The 16,640-nt window shown below is 42.3% G+C and overlaps 3 protein-coding genes across 3 annotated transcripts in view; all 3 read left to right on the top strand.

Annotated features, from left to right (window-relative positions):
• The window catches only part of LOC142956052 (zonadhesin-like), a 152,296-nt gene extending 136,269 nt beyond the window's left edge, over positions 1 to 16,027 (top strand). The window contains exons 10-27 of the mRNA XM_076097352.1: positions 248 to 540; positions 818 to 1,083; positions 1,974 to 2,057; positions 2,156 to 2,293; positions 2,392 to 2,648; positions 2,737 to 2,821; positions 3,481 to 3,737; positions 3,862 to 3,946; positions 4,074 to 4,295; positions 4,415 to 4,552; positions 8,382 to 8,638; positions 12,073 to 12,157; positions 13,111 to 13,245; positions 13,733 to 13,941; positions 14,096 to 14,252; positions 14,350 to 14,714; positions 15,570 to 15,699; positions 15,885 to 16,027. Coding sequence (XP_075953467.1) covers positions 248 to 540; positions 818 to 1,083; positions 1,974 to 2,057; positions 2,156 to 2,293; positions 2,392 to 2,648; positions 2,737 to 2,821; positions 3,481 to 3,737; positions 3,862 to 3,946; positions 4,074 to 4,295; positions 4,415 to 4,552; positions 8,382 to 8,638; positions 12,073 to 12,157; positions 13,111 to 13,245; positions 13,733 to 13,941; positions 14,096 to 14,252; positions 14,350 to 14,714; positions 15,570 to 15,699; positions 15,885 to 16,027 — 3,306 coding nt within the window. The remainder of the gene's footprint in view (positions 1 to 247; positions 541 to 817; positions 1,084 to 1,973; positions 2,058 to 2,155; positions 2,294 to 2,391; positions 2,649 to 2,736; positions 2,822 to 3,480; positions 3,738 to 3,861; positions 3,947 to 4,073; positions 4,296 to 4,414; positions 4,553 to 8,381; positions 8,639 to 12,072; positions 12,158 to 13,110; positions 13,246 to 13,732; positions 13,942 to 14,095; positions 14,253 to 14,349; positions 14,715 to 15,569; positions 15,700 to 15,884) is intronic.
• LOC142955943 (MAM and LDL-receptor class A domain-containing protein 1-like) lies at positions 5,323 to 7,661 on the top strand. The gene is made up of 8 exons (XM_076097212.1): positions 5,323 to 5,370; positions 5,495 to 5,579; positions 5,683 to 5,928; positions 6,048 to 6,185; positions 6,748 to 7,004; positions 7,129 to 7,213; positions 7,317 to 7,562; positions 7,654 to 7,661. The coding sequence occupies exons 1-8, from the start codon at positions 5,323 to 5,325 to the stop codon at positions 7,659 to 7,661; spliced, it is 1,113 nt and encodes a 370-aa protein (XP_075953327.1).
• Positions 8,769 to 11,932, top strand: LOC142955942 (MAM and LDL-receptor class A domain-containing protein 1-like). The gene is made up of 7 exons (XM_076097211.1): positions 8,769 to 8,847; positions 8,951 to 9,196; positions 9,316 to 9,453; positions 10,015 to 10,271; positions 10,396 to 10,480; positions 10,584 to 10,829; positions 11,649 to 11,932. Exons 1-7 carry the CDS (start codon positions 8,769 to 8,771, stop codon positions 11,930 to 11,932), a joined length of 1,335 nt encoding a protein of 444 aa, XP_075953326.1.
• Positions 16,028 to 16,640: the final 613 nt, after the last annotated feature.

Raw genomic sequence — 16,640 nt, 5'->3', positions numbered from 1 at the left:
TATAGCATGTGAATCAGAGGCTGTTTTGCAAATGTGTTCCAGTTCATAAAAATTAGTCACCAGACAGTGGCCCCGTTTACTGGATTCGGAGTGTCATTGTTCTGTATTATCTACTGTAATTCATTAATGACTGTGGTGACTGACTTTAGTATCAGAACACCCATGTTTATAGGGGTCAGATATTACTCTGTGTTGGGTCATTGGGGGAAGTAATTTGTTTGTCGTCTGGGATTGTTCTCTTTTAAAGGTGAATAATAGCCCTGTCCGACTCCCCTATTCCACCAATGGTACATACGGCTCTGTACGGGTCTACCTGAAGAAAAACTATATTATCCTGGAGACAACCTTTGGCCTCAGAATGATGATAGATGCACGGAACAGACTCTTCCTTCAGGTGGATGAGCGCTACAAGTATGAACTGTGTGGGCTGTGTGGCACCTACTCTGAACGCCAGGACGATGACTTCATAGCACCAGGAGGCCAAAATGCTACTGGGCCATTTGAGTTTGGTGATAGCTGGAAGGTGCCAGGCAATAATGAGTAAGCTATTCTACTATAAAGGGTAACATTATACCTGCTAAACATCAGCATGTTAGCATTAGCAATATGAGCATACTGATGATAGCATTTAGCACAACCTGGTAGACCCAACATTTACTTTCATTTATGCATTTAAAACCGTTTGATCAATAAATAATTAGGTATTAATGCATGGATTACTACACATTAATAAACCTTATTATGTCTTATTCTGAAGTGAAACAATACATTCAAATGTCTAGATGTCTATTTCATTGTCTAAACTTTGTTCCTCCAGTTGTATTTCCCATCCAAATGATCCCAGACTCTGTGATTATGATGAGGAGAATGACGCCTACAATGAGTGTTACACCTTACTAGGGGACGCCTTCAGATCCTGCCATGAACTCATTCACCCAAACATCTACCTCAATAGTTGTGTGTATGACTACTGTGCCACCAATGGTGACCAACACACCCTATGTGAATCTCTCAAGTCCTATGCAGCAGCATGCCAGGTTGCAGGAGTGGAGCTGCCCCACTGGCAGACAAACACAGCCTGTGGTGAGTGTTTGAGTCAGGCATGGGGATGATGATGATGATGACTGTGTGGTGACTCAGTAAATATGTGTGATATTTTGCTGCGACTAAATTGATAGAATGTTTTTACAGAATAAAATGTTTTGATCTATTGGCACAAAAGGTCATAACATCTATTGCTGTAAAAACATCAAGTTTCTCACCAAAAATGTGGTTTTACAAGAGTACATTTGAACACATCGTGATGGAGTTATAATCTACCTTTGCCCAATATCCCTTTCTTACTGAGTGTCTGATCAAGTTAGTTTTTTTAAGCTTTTTCTTCCACGGCTAATTTTTGGCTTGCAGTTCAAACAAATTGCAAGCTTTATGTCTTCTTCACCCGCACATAAGAACTTCCACACCAACGACATCTTGTGTGGGTGTGTGTGACTGTGACATTACTCTCTGCGCCAACATCAAACTGTCATGCGAATCAGCTGAAAACCATCCGGTTTCAATTGGCTTATGATCAATTGGTGCAACTCTAGCTGCTGTTTTTCATTGTTTGGATGATAACACATGCCCATTGCATCAACAAACTAGGCAATTGCCTAGAGCCCTGCCTGAGCCAATCATTGTTTTGTTTCTATGATTCGTCATTGATATAAGTAGGGATGCTAATTTTCTTTGCTCAGCTTTTCTGTTTAACGAATAGCATTAATCGGTCAAAATAATTTTTAGTGGTTAACCGATTAACTATGAACATCCCTAGATATAAGCAAAGTTGTAGAAAGTACATGGTTATCTGATGGGGTTGCCTAACTCATAATATCTCCTAGGATGCCAAAAAGGCTAAGGTGGTGAACTCATTTCCCTTTTTTTTTGTTTGTTTGTTTGTTTGTCTTTTTGTTTTGTCGTTGTCCCCATTTCAGCTGACCCCCCAACCACTGCAACTCTTCCAACACGTCCAACTCCTCCCTCTACAACATCAGATCAGACTCGTAAGGGCATTCAGGGTTGGAAAAGGTTTATCAGTAACTGGTTTGTATTATCAGTGGCATAATACAGCTCATAATACTTATCATTTCCATTGTGTTTATGTGATTTTTCATAGTCTGTCCCATAAACTGTGACTTTGAAACAAATCTATGTGGGTGGGAGCAACTCATACAGGACAGTTTTGATTGGAAAAGACATTCGGGACCCACCCCATCAAGCTTAACTGGACCAAACCAAGACCACACCACTGGAGGTACACCCAATGTCAGGCCACACTATCACATCTGTTGTGTTGTTGCATCGACATTTCATCATTCATGTTTAATGTGCTATTTTTTCAACTTTCTCCAGCTGGTTTCTACATGTATATTGAGGGAAATGATGCATCCCATGGAGATTCATCTCGTCTGTGGAGCTCAATGTGCCATTATAATGGCCCACTCTGCCTGAATTTCTGGTACCATATGTATGGTTCAGCCACAGCCATGGCCCTTAATATCTACCTGCTGAAAGACAATAAAGCTACCAAGCTCTGGGTCATGATGAACAACCAGGGACCAGAATGGCATGCAGGAATTGTTGACATTGAAGTGTCTGGTCCATTCCAAGTACGTATGATACTATATAAAGACAATACATATAAGAGTATTTTATTCTATACAATGAAACTTTATACTTTATTACTACCTCTTCCAGATCATAGTTGAGGGAATTCGAGGATCTAATAATCTATCAGATGTGGCCATCGATGACATTTCCATCCACTTTGGCTCATGCTCAGGTACATTCACCTCTGACTAAAAAGAAGAACGAAACATTTTAAATTTGATGAATGATATAATAATATAATCCAATGGTGCAACTAAATCAATAAATCATGGCCATAACAGATATCTCATGGTTTAAACAACATCAATAATGACCACCTTTAGGTAGCTTCCCTGGCCTGATTAGTGGAACTGAGCCTCCTTCCACAGCTGTGGAAGTCCTCCCCTCACTCCCGAGTAAGTGCACAGGAAGCTATATTTTATGGGCCACTTGTTTCTCCATCAAAAAGCTGAAGTGTGGTTACAAATTAACATTTATGTCAAGTGACTAGTGCAATTTGTTATGGTAATTGAAGTTAAAGATTGTCTAAATTTTTAGGAAGTTGCACAAGGGCCTCAACATTTAGTTCATGTTCATGTTCCCTTTTAGTCTGCAAAATAGACTGTAGCTTCGACAGCAACCTTTGTAGCTGGAATCAGATGGTGACAGATGCTTTTGACTGGACATGGCACAGTGGTTCCACCCCAACCTTGATGACTGGGCCATCTGCTGGCCACACTGGTGGTAATATACTCTTTCTCTATGTAAAATTCTAAATGTGGAGGTAAGGAAAATCTGTCTAACAATATAAAGTGTATCGACAATTTGTTTCATTTCATTCCTGTTTTCTAGATGGTCACTATCTTTACATCGAGGCCAGCAGTGTGACACATGGAGACACAGCTCGTCTCATCAGCTCTGAGTGTTCTGACTCTGGACCTCAGTGTCTGCAGTTCTGGTACCATATGTATGGCTCAGCAGATACAATGGGCCTCCATGTCTACTTGTTCCAGGACAGATTAGCTGAGGCTGTTTGGTGGAAGAGAAATGACCAAGGAAATATGTGGCACATGGCTCAGGTGGACATCACAACAACTGGGGCTTTCCAGGTCAGACACCTCCCACCAGGCGCTGATGATTAGATGATTTAAAGATCGTCAGTCAATTATGTTGTAATGGTAAAATATTAACTATAAGAGAGATCTTAACAAATATTTTTCCCCCTAACTTAAGATCATCATGGAGGGGCGTCGAGGCTCCAACGAAGAGTCTGATGTGGCAATAGATGATTTAAAGCTTTATCGTGGCCGATGCTCTGGTAAGTACCACTAAACCCTAAAAAACATTATTTATCTTAAGGCTGTGTAGCTTGATAATGTATCAAAAATGTGCAGGTAATAACCTTTCTTAAACTGTTGCAGATGTGAGTGGTGTTGTGACAACAGGTCCTCCTAAACCTGAAGGAAACACAACTCCTCCAATTGTCCCAGAGCCAACCACTGCAGCTCCACAGCCTCCTGTGGTCAATGTCACTGCTCAGCTCCCCGATACAGCTCAGCCCCCTGCAGCAAATGTCACCATACCTCCAACAGTGGAACCACAAACAGCCTTCATTAATGGGGAAAATGTTACTGAAGCTCCAGATAATAGACCACCACCACACTCAGGTACAGTGCTAACCACAGCAGCACTTTTAGACAGCTGGTGTTGGGACCTTCACAGTTCATTTTATCTACATCCAGTTTTTGTGATTTCCAGTAATCTAATGTCTGACTTTTGTTCCCAGTATGCCAACTCAACTGCCATTTTGAACAGGATCTATGTCAGTGGAATCAACTTCTTACTGATGTTTTTGATTGGACAAGATATAGTGGTTCCACTCCTACTATGATGACTGGGCCTTCTTCAGATCACACCACGGGAGGTAATTAAAGACATAATAAATAGAGAGGCCGAGCAAAGTTGGTGTAGAACTGTCAGCACACTCTTCGCCAGTTTGACATCCGCCACAGTCACACTTATATCTAGCAAAAAATGATTGTTGGTTGTTGAAGTAGTTCTTACTTGTCAAACCAGAATGGCAGACTGTCTGAACTGATGTACTGTATTTCATCAAGATAATATATTTCCTTTAGGATGTAGCAGTAAAGTTGCTTATGGATTAAGTAATTTTCTGTCTTTCGGTGTTATAAAGACATTTGCATTGTCAACATTTAGCAACCAGTTTCAGCTGCAACATGACATGCCTTGAACTTTAACAGGGTTTCCACCAGAAAAGCTGTTCTCAGAGGAGTGGCTTGTCACTAAAATGCAAACGCTGGTCCACCTTAAAAGTCAACCCACCTTAAGTGCACCGAAGCTGAAGTTGTCGCAGGGCGCCGGGCTTGTAATACACTGGCAGAAACCTTGTATAACATTATCTAAGAAAACTTTAAAATATGCTGTACATTGCTTTAACTTACCTACCTCTTATGTCCTTAACCAGATGGACACTATCTTTACATCGAAGCCAACAGCGCGTCAAATGGAGACACAGCTCGTCTCATCAGCTCTGAGTGTTCTGACTCTGGACCTCAGTGTCTGCAGTTCTGGTACCATATGTATGGCTCAGCAGATACAATGGGCCTCCATGTTTACCTGCTCCAGGACAGATTAGCTGAGGCTGTTTGGTGGAAGAGAAATGACCAAGGAAATATGTGGCACATGGCTCAGGTGGACATCACATCAACTGGGGCTTTCCAGGTCAGACACCTCCCACCAGGCGCTGATGATTAGATGATTTAAAGATCGTCAGTCAATTATGTTGTAATGGTAAAATATTAACTATAAGAGAGATCTTAACAAATATTTTTCCCTCTAACTTAAGATCATCATGGAGGGGCGTAGAGGCTCCAACGAAGAGTCTGATGTGGCAATAGATGATGTAAAGCTTTATCGTGGCCGATGCTCTGGTAAGTACCACTAAACCCTAAAAAACATTATTTATCTTAAGGCTGTGTAGCTTGATAATGTATCAAAAATGTGCAGGTAATAACCTTTCTTAAACTGTTGCAGATGTGAGTGGTGTTGTGACAACAGGTCCTCCAAAACCTGAAGGAAACACAACTCCTCCAATTGTCCCAGAGCCAACCACTGCAGCTCCACAGCCTCCTGTGGTCAATGTTACTGCTCAGCTCCCCGATACAGCTCAGCCCCCTGCAGCAAATGTCACCATACCTCCAACAGTGGAACCACAAACAGCCTTCATTAATGGTGAAAATGTTACTGAAGCTCCAGATAATACACCACCACCACACTCAGGTACAGTGCTAACCACAGCAGCACTTTTAGACAGCTGGTGTTGGGACCTTCACAGTTCATTTTATCTACATCCAGTTTTTGTGATTTCCAGTAATCTAATGTCTGACTTTTGTTCCCAGTATGCCAACTCAACTGCCATTTTGAACAGGATCTATGTCAGTGGAATCAACTTCTTACTGATGTTTTTGATTGGACAAGATATAGTGGTTCCACTCCTACTATGATGACTGGGCCTTCTTCAGATCACACCACGGGAGGTAATTAAAGACATAATAAATAGAGAGGCCGAGCAAAGTTGGTGTAGAACTGTCAGCACACTCTTCGCCAGTTTGACATCCGCCACAGTCACACTTATATCTAGCAAAAAAATGATTGTTGGTTGTTGAAGTAGTTCTTACTTGTCAAACCAGAATGGCAGACTGTCTGAACTGATGTACTGTATTTCATCAAGATAATATATTTCCTTTAGGATGTAGCAGTAAAGTTGCTTATGGATTAAGTAATTTTCTGTCTTTCGGTGTTATAAAGACATTTGCATTGTCAACATTTAGCAACCAGTTTCAGCTGCAACATGACATGCCTTGAACTTTAACAGGGTTTCCACCAGAAAAGCTGTTCTCAGAGGAGTGGCTTGTCACTAAAATGCAAACGCTGGTCCACCTTAAAAGTCAACCCACCTTAAGTGCACCGAAGCTGAAGTTGTCGCAGGGCGCCGGGCTTGTAATACACTGGCAGAAACCTTGTATAACATTATCTAAGAAAACTTTAAAATATGCTGTACATTACTTGAACTTACTTACCTCTTATGTCCTTAACCAGATGGACACTATCTTTACATCGAAGCCAACAGCGCGTCAAATGGAGACACAGCTCGTCTCATCAGCTCTGAGTGTTCTGACTCTGGACCTCAGTGTCTGCAGTTCTGGTACCATATGTATGGCTCAGCAGATACAATGGGCCTCCATGTTTACCTGCTCCAGGACAGATTAGCTGAGGCTGTTTGGTGGAAGAGAAATGACCAAGGAAATATGTGGCACATGGCTCAGGTGGACGTCACAACAACTGGGGCTTTCCAGGTCAGACACCTCCCACCAGGCGCTGATGATTGGATGATTTAAAGATCGTCAGTCAATTATGTTGTAATGGTAAAATATTAACTATAAGAGAGATCTTAACTAATATTTTTCCCTCTAACTTAAGATCATCATGGAGGGGCGTAGAGGCTCCAACGAAGAGTCTGATGTGGCAATAGATGATGTAAAGCTTTATCGTGGCCGATGCTCTGGTAAGTACCACTAAACCCTAAAAAACATTATTTATCTTAAGGCTGTGTAGCTTGATAATGTATCAAAAATGTGCAGGTAATAACCTTTCTTAAACTGTTGCAGATGTGAGTGGTGTTGTGACAACAGGTCCTCCAAAACCTGAAGGAAACACAACTCCTCCAATTGTCCCAGAGCCAACCACTGCAGCTCCACAGCCTCCTGTGGTCAATGTTACTGCTCAGCTCCCCGATACAGCTCAGCCCCCTGCAGCAAATGTCACCATACCTCCAACAGTGGAACCACAAACAGCCTTCATTAATGGTGAAAATGTTACTGAAGCTCCAGATAATACACCACCACCACACTCAGGTACAGTGCTAACCACAGCAGCACTTTTAGACAGCTGGTGTTGGGACCTTCACAGTTAATTTTATCTACATCCAGTTTTTGTGATTTCCAGTAATCTAATGTCTGACTTTTGTTCCCAGTATGCCAACTCAACTGCCATTTTGAACAGGATCTATGTCAGTGGAATCAACTTCTTACTGATGTTTTTGATTGGACAAGATATAGTGGTTCCACTCCTACTATGATGACTGGGCCTTCTTCAGATCACACCACGGGAGGTAATTAAAGACATAATAAATAGAGAGGCCGAGCAAAGTTGGTGTAGAACTGTCAGCACACTCTTCGCCAGTTTGACATCCGCCACAGTCACACTTATATCTAGCAAAAAAATGATTGTTGGTTGTTGAAGTAGTTCTTACTTGTCAAACCAGAATGGCAGACTGTCTGAACTGATGTACTGTATTTCATCAAGATAATATATTTCCTTTAGGATGTAGTAGTAAAGTTGCTTATGGATTAAGTAATTTTCTGTCTTTCGGTGTTATAAAGACATTTGCATTGTCAACATTTAGCAACCAGTTTCAGCTGCAACATGACACGCCTTGAACTTTAACAGGGTTTCCACCAGAAAAGTTGTTCTCAGAGGAGTGGCTTGTCACTAAAATGCAAACCCTGGTCCACCTTAAAAGTCAACCCACCTTAAGTGCACCGAAGCTGAAGTTGTTGCAGGGCGCCGGGCTTGTAATACACTGGCAGAAACCTTGTATAACATTATCTAAGAAAACTTTAAAATATGCTGTACATTACTTGAACTTACCTACCTCTTATGTCCTTAACCAGATGGACACTATCTTTACATCGAAGCCAACAGCGCATCAAATGGAGACACAGCTCGTCTCATCAGCTCTGAGTGTTCTGACTCTGGACCTCAGTGTCTGCAGTTCTGGTACCATATGTATGGCTCAGCAGATACAATGGGCCTCCATGTTTACCTGCTCCAGGACAGATTAGCTGAGGCTGTTTGGTGGAAGAGAAATGACCAAGGAAATATGTGGCACATGGCTCAGGTGGACATCACAACAACTGGGGCTTTCCAGGTCAGACACCTCCCACCAGGCGCTGATGATTAGATGATTTAAAGATCGTCAGTCAATTATGTTGTAATGGTAAAATATTAACTATAAGAGAGATCTTAACAAATATTTTTCCCCCTAACTTAAGATCATCATGGAGGGGCGTAGAGGCTCCAACGAAGAGTCTGATGTGGCAATAGATGATGTAAAGCTTTATCGTGGCCGATGCTCTGGTAAGTACCACTAAACCCTAAAAAACATTATTTATCTTAAGGCTGTGTAGCTTGATAATGTATCAAAAATGTGCAGGTAATAACCTTTCTTAAACTGTTGCAGATGTGAGTGGTGTTGTGACAACAGGTCCTCCTAAACCTGAAGGAAACATAACTCCTCCAATTGTCCCAGAGCCAACCACTGCAGCTCCACAGCCTCCTGTGGTCAATGTCACTGCTCAGCTCCCCGATACAGCTCAGCCCCCTGCAGCAAATGTCACCATACCTCCAACAGTGGAACCACAAACAGCCTTCATTAATGGGGAAAATGTTACTGAAGCTCCAGATAATAGACCACCACCACACTCAGGTACAGTGCTAACCACAGCAGCACTTTTAGACAGCTGGTGTTGGGACCTTCACAGTTCATTTTATCTACATCCAGTTTTTGTGATTTCCAGTAATCTAATGTCTGACTTTTGTTCCCAGTATGCCAACTCAACTGCCATTTTGAACAGGATCTATGTCAGTGGAATCAACTTCTTACTGATGTTTTTGATTGGACAAGATATAGTGGTTCCACTCCTACTATGATGACTGGGCCTTCTTCAGATCACACCACGGGAGGTAATTAAAGACATAATAAATAGAGAGGCCGAGCAAAGTTGGTGTAGAACTGTCAGCACACTCTTCGCCAGTTTGACATCCGCCACAGTCACACTTATATCTAGCAAAAAATGATTGTTGGTTGTTGAAGTAGTTCTTACTTGTCAAACCAGAATGGCAGACTGTCTGAACTGATGTACTGTATTTCATCAAGATAATATATTTCCTTTAGGATGTAGCAGTAAAGTTGCTTATGGATTAAGTAATTTTCTGTCTTTCGGTGTTATAAAGACATTTGCATTGTCAACATTTAGCAACCAGTTTCAGCTGCACCATGACATGCCTTGAACTTTAACAGGGTTTCCACCAGAAAAGTTGTTCTCAGAGGAGTGGCTTGTCACTAAAATGCAAACGCTGGTCCACCTTAAAAGTCAACCCACCTTAAGTGCACCGAAGCTGAAGTTGTCGCAGGGCGCCGGGCTTGTAATACACTGGCAGAAACCTTGTATAACATTATCTAAGAAAACTTTAAAATATGCTGTACATTGCTTTAACTTACCTACCTCTTATGTCCTTAACCAGATGGACACTATCTTTACATCGAAGCCAACAGCGCGTCAAATGGAGACACAGCTCGTCTCATCAGCTCTGAGTGTTCTGACTCTGGACCTCAGTGTCTGCAGTTCTGGTACCATATGTATGGCTCAGCAGATACAATGGGCCTCCATGTTTACCTGCTCCAGGACAGATTAGCTGAGGCTGTTTGGTGGAAGAGAAATGACCAAGGAAATATGTGGCACATGGCTCAGGTGGATGTCACAACAACTGGGGCTTTCCAGGTCAGACACCTCCCACCAGGCGCTGATGATTAGATGATTTAAAGATCGTCAGTCAATTATGTTGTAATGGTGAAATATTAACTATAAGAGAGATCTTAACAAATATTTTTCCCCCTAACTTAAGATCATCGTGGAGGGGCGTAGAGGCTCCAACGAAGAGTCTGATGTGGCAATAGATGATGTAAAGCTTTATCGTGGCCGATGCTCTGGTAAGTACCACTAAACCCTAAAAAACATTATTTATCTTAAGGCTGTGTAGCTTGATAATGTATCAAAAATGTGCAGGTAATAACCTTTCTTAAACTGTTGCAGATGTGAGTGGTGTTGTGACAACAGGTCCTCCTAAACCTGAAGGAAACACAACTCCTCCAATTGTCCCAGAGCCAACCACTGCAGCTCCACAGCCTCCTGTGGTCAATGTTACTGCTCAGCTCCCCGATACAGCTCAGCCCCCTGCAGCAAATGTCACCATACCTCTAACAGTGGAACCACAAACAGCCTTCATTAATGGGGAAAATGTTACTGAAGCTCCAGATAATACACCACCACCACACTCAGGTACAGTGCTAACCACAGCAGCACTTTTAGACAGTTGGTGTTGGGACCTTCACAGTTCATTTTATCTACATCCAGTTTTTGTGATTTCCAGTAATCTAATGTCTGACTTTTGTTCCCAGTATGCCAACTCAACTGCCATTTTGAACAGGATCTATGTCAGTGGAATCAACTTCTTACTGATGTTTTTGATTGGACAAGATATAGTGGTTCCACTCCTACTATGATGACTGGGCCTTCTTCAGATCACACCACGGGAGGTAATTAAAGACATAATAAATAGAGAGGCCCAGCCAAGTTGGTGTAGAACTGTCAGCACACTCTTCGCCAGTTTGACATCCGCCACAGTCACACTTATATCTAGCAAAAAAATTATTGTTGGTTGTTGAAATAGTTCTTACTTGTCAAACCAGAATGGCAGACTGTCTGAACTGATGTACTGTATTTCATCAAGATAATATATTTCCTTTAGGATGTAGCAGTAAAGTTGCTTATGGATTAAGTAATTTTCTGTCTTTCGGTGTTATAAAGACATTTGCATTGTTAACATTTAGCAACCAGTTTCAGCTGCAACATGACATGCATTGAACTTTAACAGGGTTTCCACCAGAAAAGTTGTTCTCAGAGGAGTGGCTTGTCACTAAAATGCAAACCCTGGTCCACCTTAAAAGTCAACCCACCTTAAGTGCACCGAAGCTGAAGTTGTCGCAGGGCGCCGGGCTTGTAATACACTGGCAGAAACCTTGTATAACATTATCTAAGAAAACTTTAAAATATGCTGTACATTGCTTTAACTTACCTACCTCTTATGTCCTTAACCAGATGGACACTATCTTTACATCGAAGCCAACAGCGCGTCAAATGGAGACACAGCTCGTCTCATCAGCTCTGAGTGTTCTGACTCTGGACCTCAGTGTCTGCAGTTCTGGTACCATATGTATGGCTCAGCAGATACAATGGGCCTCCATGTTTACCTGCTCCAGGACAGATTAGCTGAGGCTGTTTGGTGGAAGAGAAATGACCAAGGAAATATGTGGCACATGGCTCAGGTGGACGTCACAACAACTGGGGCTTTCCAGGTGAAATGTTTTTCTAAACACGTCTAATGTTAGAAACTTGCAGAGCAAGTTAGTGTTAGTAAATTAGTATTCTACCTGCAACATTAAATGAGTGTAATTGAACTTGAATGAATCAGTATGCTATAACAGGTATGCTGTGCTTTAGTAACATGTGTACTTCCTTTTAGATCATATTTGAGGGCCGAATAGGTTCCAACGATCAGTCCGATGTTGCCATTGATGATGTATCACTTCATCATGGGCACTGCACAGGTAACTCTGTCCTCCTACTGAAATTAAATTATGTTCACACACATCATAACTGAAAACATGACTGACTTGATTTTGAAACGTAGTCACAGACCTAGCTAAACCAACAATCCCTGTTCTCACAACCTTCAATCTAGTTGCAACAGTGGGTCCAGAGTTTCCTCCAGCGAACAGCTCAACTGCTACACAAACGTCAACTTCATCAAAACCCCAGCCAACACCGACAACTACCTTTACAGCAACATCAAATCCTGATCTCCCACCAACAAGGCCACAACCAATAACAACGACAACTGGACCCCAAACCACAGCTACACCTTACCCACCAACAACAGAGCACCCAGGAGTTGAACCTCCAGAGCAACCAGAACCAGAATTTACAGAAAAACCTCAAATGACAGCAAGACCAGAACCAACAGCTACATCTAATGAACCCCCAACCACAGAAAGCCATGAACCTACAGCTGGATCACAACCACCAACAACAGTTAGACCACAACCTCCAACTGAAACTCAGCCAGAGCTAAAAACCACAGTTAAACCACAACCACCAACCACAGCTCAACCACAACCTCCAACCACAGTTAAACCCCAACCCACGACAGCTACCCCACAGCCCACAACAACAGCTGGACCACAACCTACAACAACCAATAAACCACATTCAACTACAGGTAGACCTCAGCCTACAACAACAGGTAGACCTCAGCCGACAACAACAGGTAGACCTCAGCCTACAACTACAGGCAGACCGCAGCCTACAACAATAGGTAGACCTCAGGCTACAACAATAGGTAGACCTCAGCCTACAACAATAGGTAGACCTCAGCCTACAACTACAGGTAGACCTCAGCCTACAACTACAGGTAGACCGCAGCCTACAACAGGTAGACCGCAGCCTACAACTACAGGTAGACCTCAGCCTACAACAACCAATAAACCACATTCAACTACAGGTAGACCTCAGCCTACAACAGGTAGACCTCAGCCGACAACAACAGGTAGACCTCAGCCTACAACTACAGGCAGACCTCAGCCTACAACTACAGGTAGACCTCAGCCTACAACAGGTAGACCGCAGCCTACAACAGGTAGACCGCAGCCTACAACTACAGGTAGACCTCAGCCTACAACAACCAATAAACCACATTCAACTACAGGTAGACCTCAGCCTACAACAGGTAGACCGCAGCCTACAACTACAGGTAGACCTCAGCCTACAACTACAGGTAGACCTCAGCCTACAACTACAGGTAGACCTCAGCCTACAACAACAACAGGTAGACCTCAGCCTACAACTACAGGTAGACCTCAGCCTACAACAATAGGTAGACCTCAGCCTACAACTACAGGTAGACCTCAGCCTACAACTACAGCCACACCACAATCTACAACGACAGCCAGAACACAACCACCAACTACACATGTACCAAGTAAGTTAGATGTTCTTATTTCTCTATAAAAACAAGGACTGGGATTCTTATACTGTGCTTTCTACCTCATATGTTAGATTCCAATGGCAAAGTTCACCCGTGTGCTAAGACAGTAAACTCTGTCCCTACCACTCTGTCTCTCTAGCACCCTCTTGCCCAGAGAACAGTCATTACACCGCGTGTGACCCACCATGCAGTCCAACCTGTAAACACCTGAATGGCCCACCAGGCTGCAGTGACAATGAGGGTTGTGTGCAGGGATGTGTATGTGATGAAGGATTTGTGCATGGACAGAGGGCTTGTGTGCCTATCCAACAATGTGGATGTGTGGGCAGGAATGGCACCGGACATCATGTGAGTGTCAAAATGACTCCTCATCAATGGCACAAGTCATATATAGCGTCAAATACTTGGGTCTACATTCTGAAGGCCTGAGCATTATTGCCAAAATTGCGCATGTGGACATTGATGTCCTGGCAGTATGATGACTCTCTCTCTCTCTTGTCAGTTTAATGAAGTGTGGTACACCAATCACTGCAGTCAGAAATGTGAATGTGAGAAAGACGACGGCGTGGGGGAGATTGACTGCGATGACGAAGTTGAGTGCGATGGAGATGATGTCTGCCTTCAAAATGAGAAGGGAAATTATTACTGCCAGTCTACAGGTGCTGTAAATGTCAACATTTAACTCTGTGATGTATCTAAACCATGTTATATCATGTTCACTCATTCATGAATTGCTCTACACTTGTTGCTCCACAGGCTTCGGAGAGTGCACTATCAGGGGAGACCCCGAGTACAGAACATTTGATCAAATGAAGCATAAATTTGACGGTGAGCACTCGTATGTGCTGGTCCGGACCAACAGCTTGCCAAATTACCTTCCACATGTTTACATCGAGGCCATCAATACCGTACATGATGACGATGATAGTCAGCATCACGGTGACAGTAGCATTGAAGAAGACCACAGCCGCAGTGTGAGCGACGAAGACGATGAAGATGATGATGATGATAGCAAACATGATGACGACAGTGAAGAGCATAAGGAACACCATAAATTACAAGAGCTTAAGATCAGAGTGTATGATCACACTGTGGTATTCAAGAAGAATCGGATGCTGGTCGTAAGTATCAAGGGCCTTTTAACAACACACTGCCTCCATCTCATGTTCCTGTGGCTCCTTTTCAGCAGACATACTATTATGTTCACGGGATAACATCCTCATATTTTGCCAGTGCATATTTTGCCAGTGCTCCTTCACATTTGTTTCTGTGCGGTGTTACGACAGCAGTGGGGCTGATGATGTGGCGCTAGATTATGCTCTGTCATATGTTATTTCCCTATTGGCACTTTACACATGTTTGTGTGTGTGTATATGAGAGCAAGGAAATAAAAAAGAGAGAGCATGTAAAAAAGTTGCAATATTGACAGATTTTTCTCAGGAGTCAGAAGCAGTCTGAGCCATGTACATTTAAGAAGGCCTGCACACAGTATATTGAATTGAATAGCAGAAGAACACTCAAGCTTTAGCATACTCATGCAGTAACAATTTTTTTAATTGTTATAGCTTATATTTTATAAATGTTTCATACGATTATGAATTAAGGCTGAATGCTCTGAAGCTTTGATAATCAACGTCCAAATCAGTATTTTCTTTTATGTGCATCACCCTCAAAATGAAAAACAGCACATGAAAGAAGGAATAATGATCCCACATTATTCATTGTGCATCAACTTTCATGATTTTGATATATTCTCAGACTGATATTTTTGTTTTAAAAAAAGGAAAATTGAAGTTCGATTTATATCCTCATCTCAAATTAGACAATAAAAGCAAAGTTTGACCATCCCTAAAGACACGCGATAGTATGGTTAAAAATGTATGTTTTGTGAATCCTTGCACACAATCATAGATCATAAGAGTTTACTTAAATATGATAAATGTCATTGACACATACCCCCTTCTGTCTTCCTCCAGGTGGATGGAAGGAAAACCAAAACTCCTGCCTCACCGACTGCTGGTCTAAAGATCTGGAAGCATTCCTCTCGCATCTACCTGAAGACCGACTTTGGCCTCTCAGTGGAGTTTGATGGTCGCAGCAGTGCAGGTAGCTCATCTTCACCTCATTAAACGATAGAATTCACTGTTGTCCTGGGATTTGTAGGACTCATCAACAAAATCCTCAAATCTCAACTCATCATTCTATCCCATGTCAACAAATGGGTTATTTTCTCTAGGAGAGAGTTATACACTGAATTAAGTAACACTGTATTGTTGATGTTGTTTCCACAGAGATCATTCTACCACGCTTGTATAAAAAGAAGGTGGGGGGTCTGTGTGGGAACTTTGACGGTCACGAGCGGAATGACTGGATGAAGCCAGATGGTACCAGGGCCAGGAGCATCGAAGAGTTCGGAGAGAGCTGGAGAGTGTGAATATCAGATGATGTAAGGATGAGACATGGCACATAAAAATACCCCGTGTAGGCTTTGACCACTAGCAGAAACATCACTGTGGCAGTTAACAAGAAATCAGACAGATTTAATGCTGATTGAATCTTTTCATTAGACAACATATAGTCTCCCACACCGAAGCTGCCAAACACGCCATGGCAGAAACATGAACAGTGGCAATGATGTCCAGCTTTCTTCACCTCCAGCTCTTAAGGACAATAAATACAGGACGATGGAAACTTTTCAACTGCTTGTATAGTGAAAGCTCTTAGAGGGCTACGCCTATACCCATAGAATCTGGAGTTACAACATGTAACTAACGTTCCATACTGCACTCACATCAATCAGGGATGGTGCGTTGTTTCAAGAATCTTTCAAATCATTTTTTTTTTTTAAAGTAGAAATCTCAAACATCTTTGCTTATTCAGGATATCATCTAACTCTGTGGTAATATATCAGACTACTGTTTGTGTCATTGCCACGCAAACAGCTGTGCACATGCTTTATAAAAAGTAATGATTATGCATCACTTAATGGGATTATTTATCACTATCCGTTAATGTTGGAAAGACACTCAGTGTGCAATAAATGATTA

The sequence above is a fragment of the Anarhichas minor genome, unplaced genomic scaffold (genome assembly GCF_050575085.1).
Source record: "Anarhichas minor isolate MPS153535 unplaced genomic scaffold, ASM5057508v1 ptg000024l, whole genome shotgun sequence".
NCBI classification, from domain to species: Eukaryota; Metazoa; Chordata; class Actinopteri; order Perciformes; family Anarhichadidae; genus Anarhichas; species Anarhichas minor.
The sequence above is the reverse complement of the archived record's forward strand: the minus strand, read 5'-3'. Positions and strand labels throughout refer to the sequence as shown.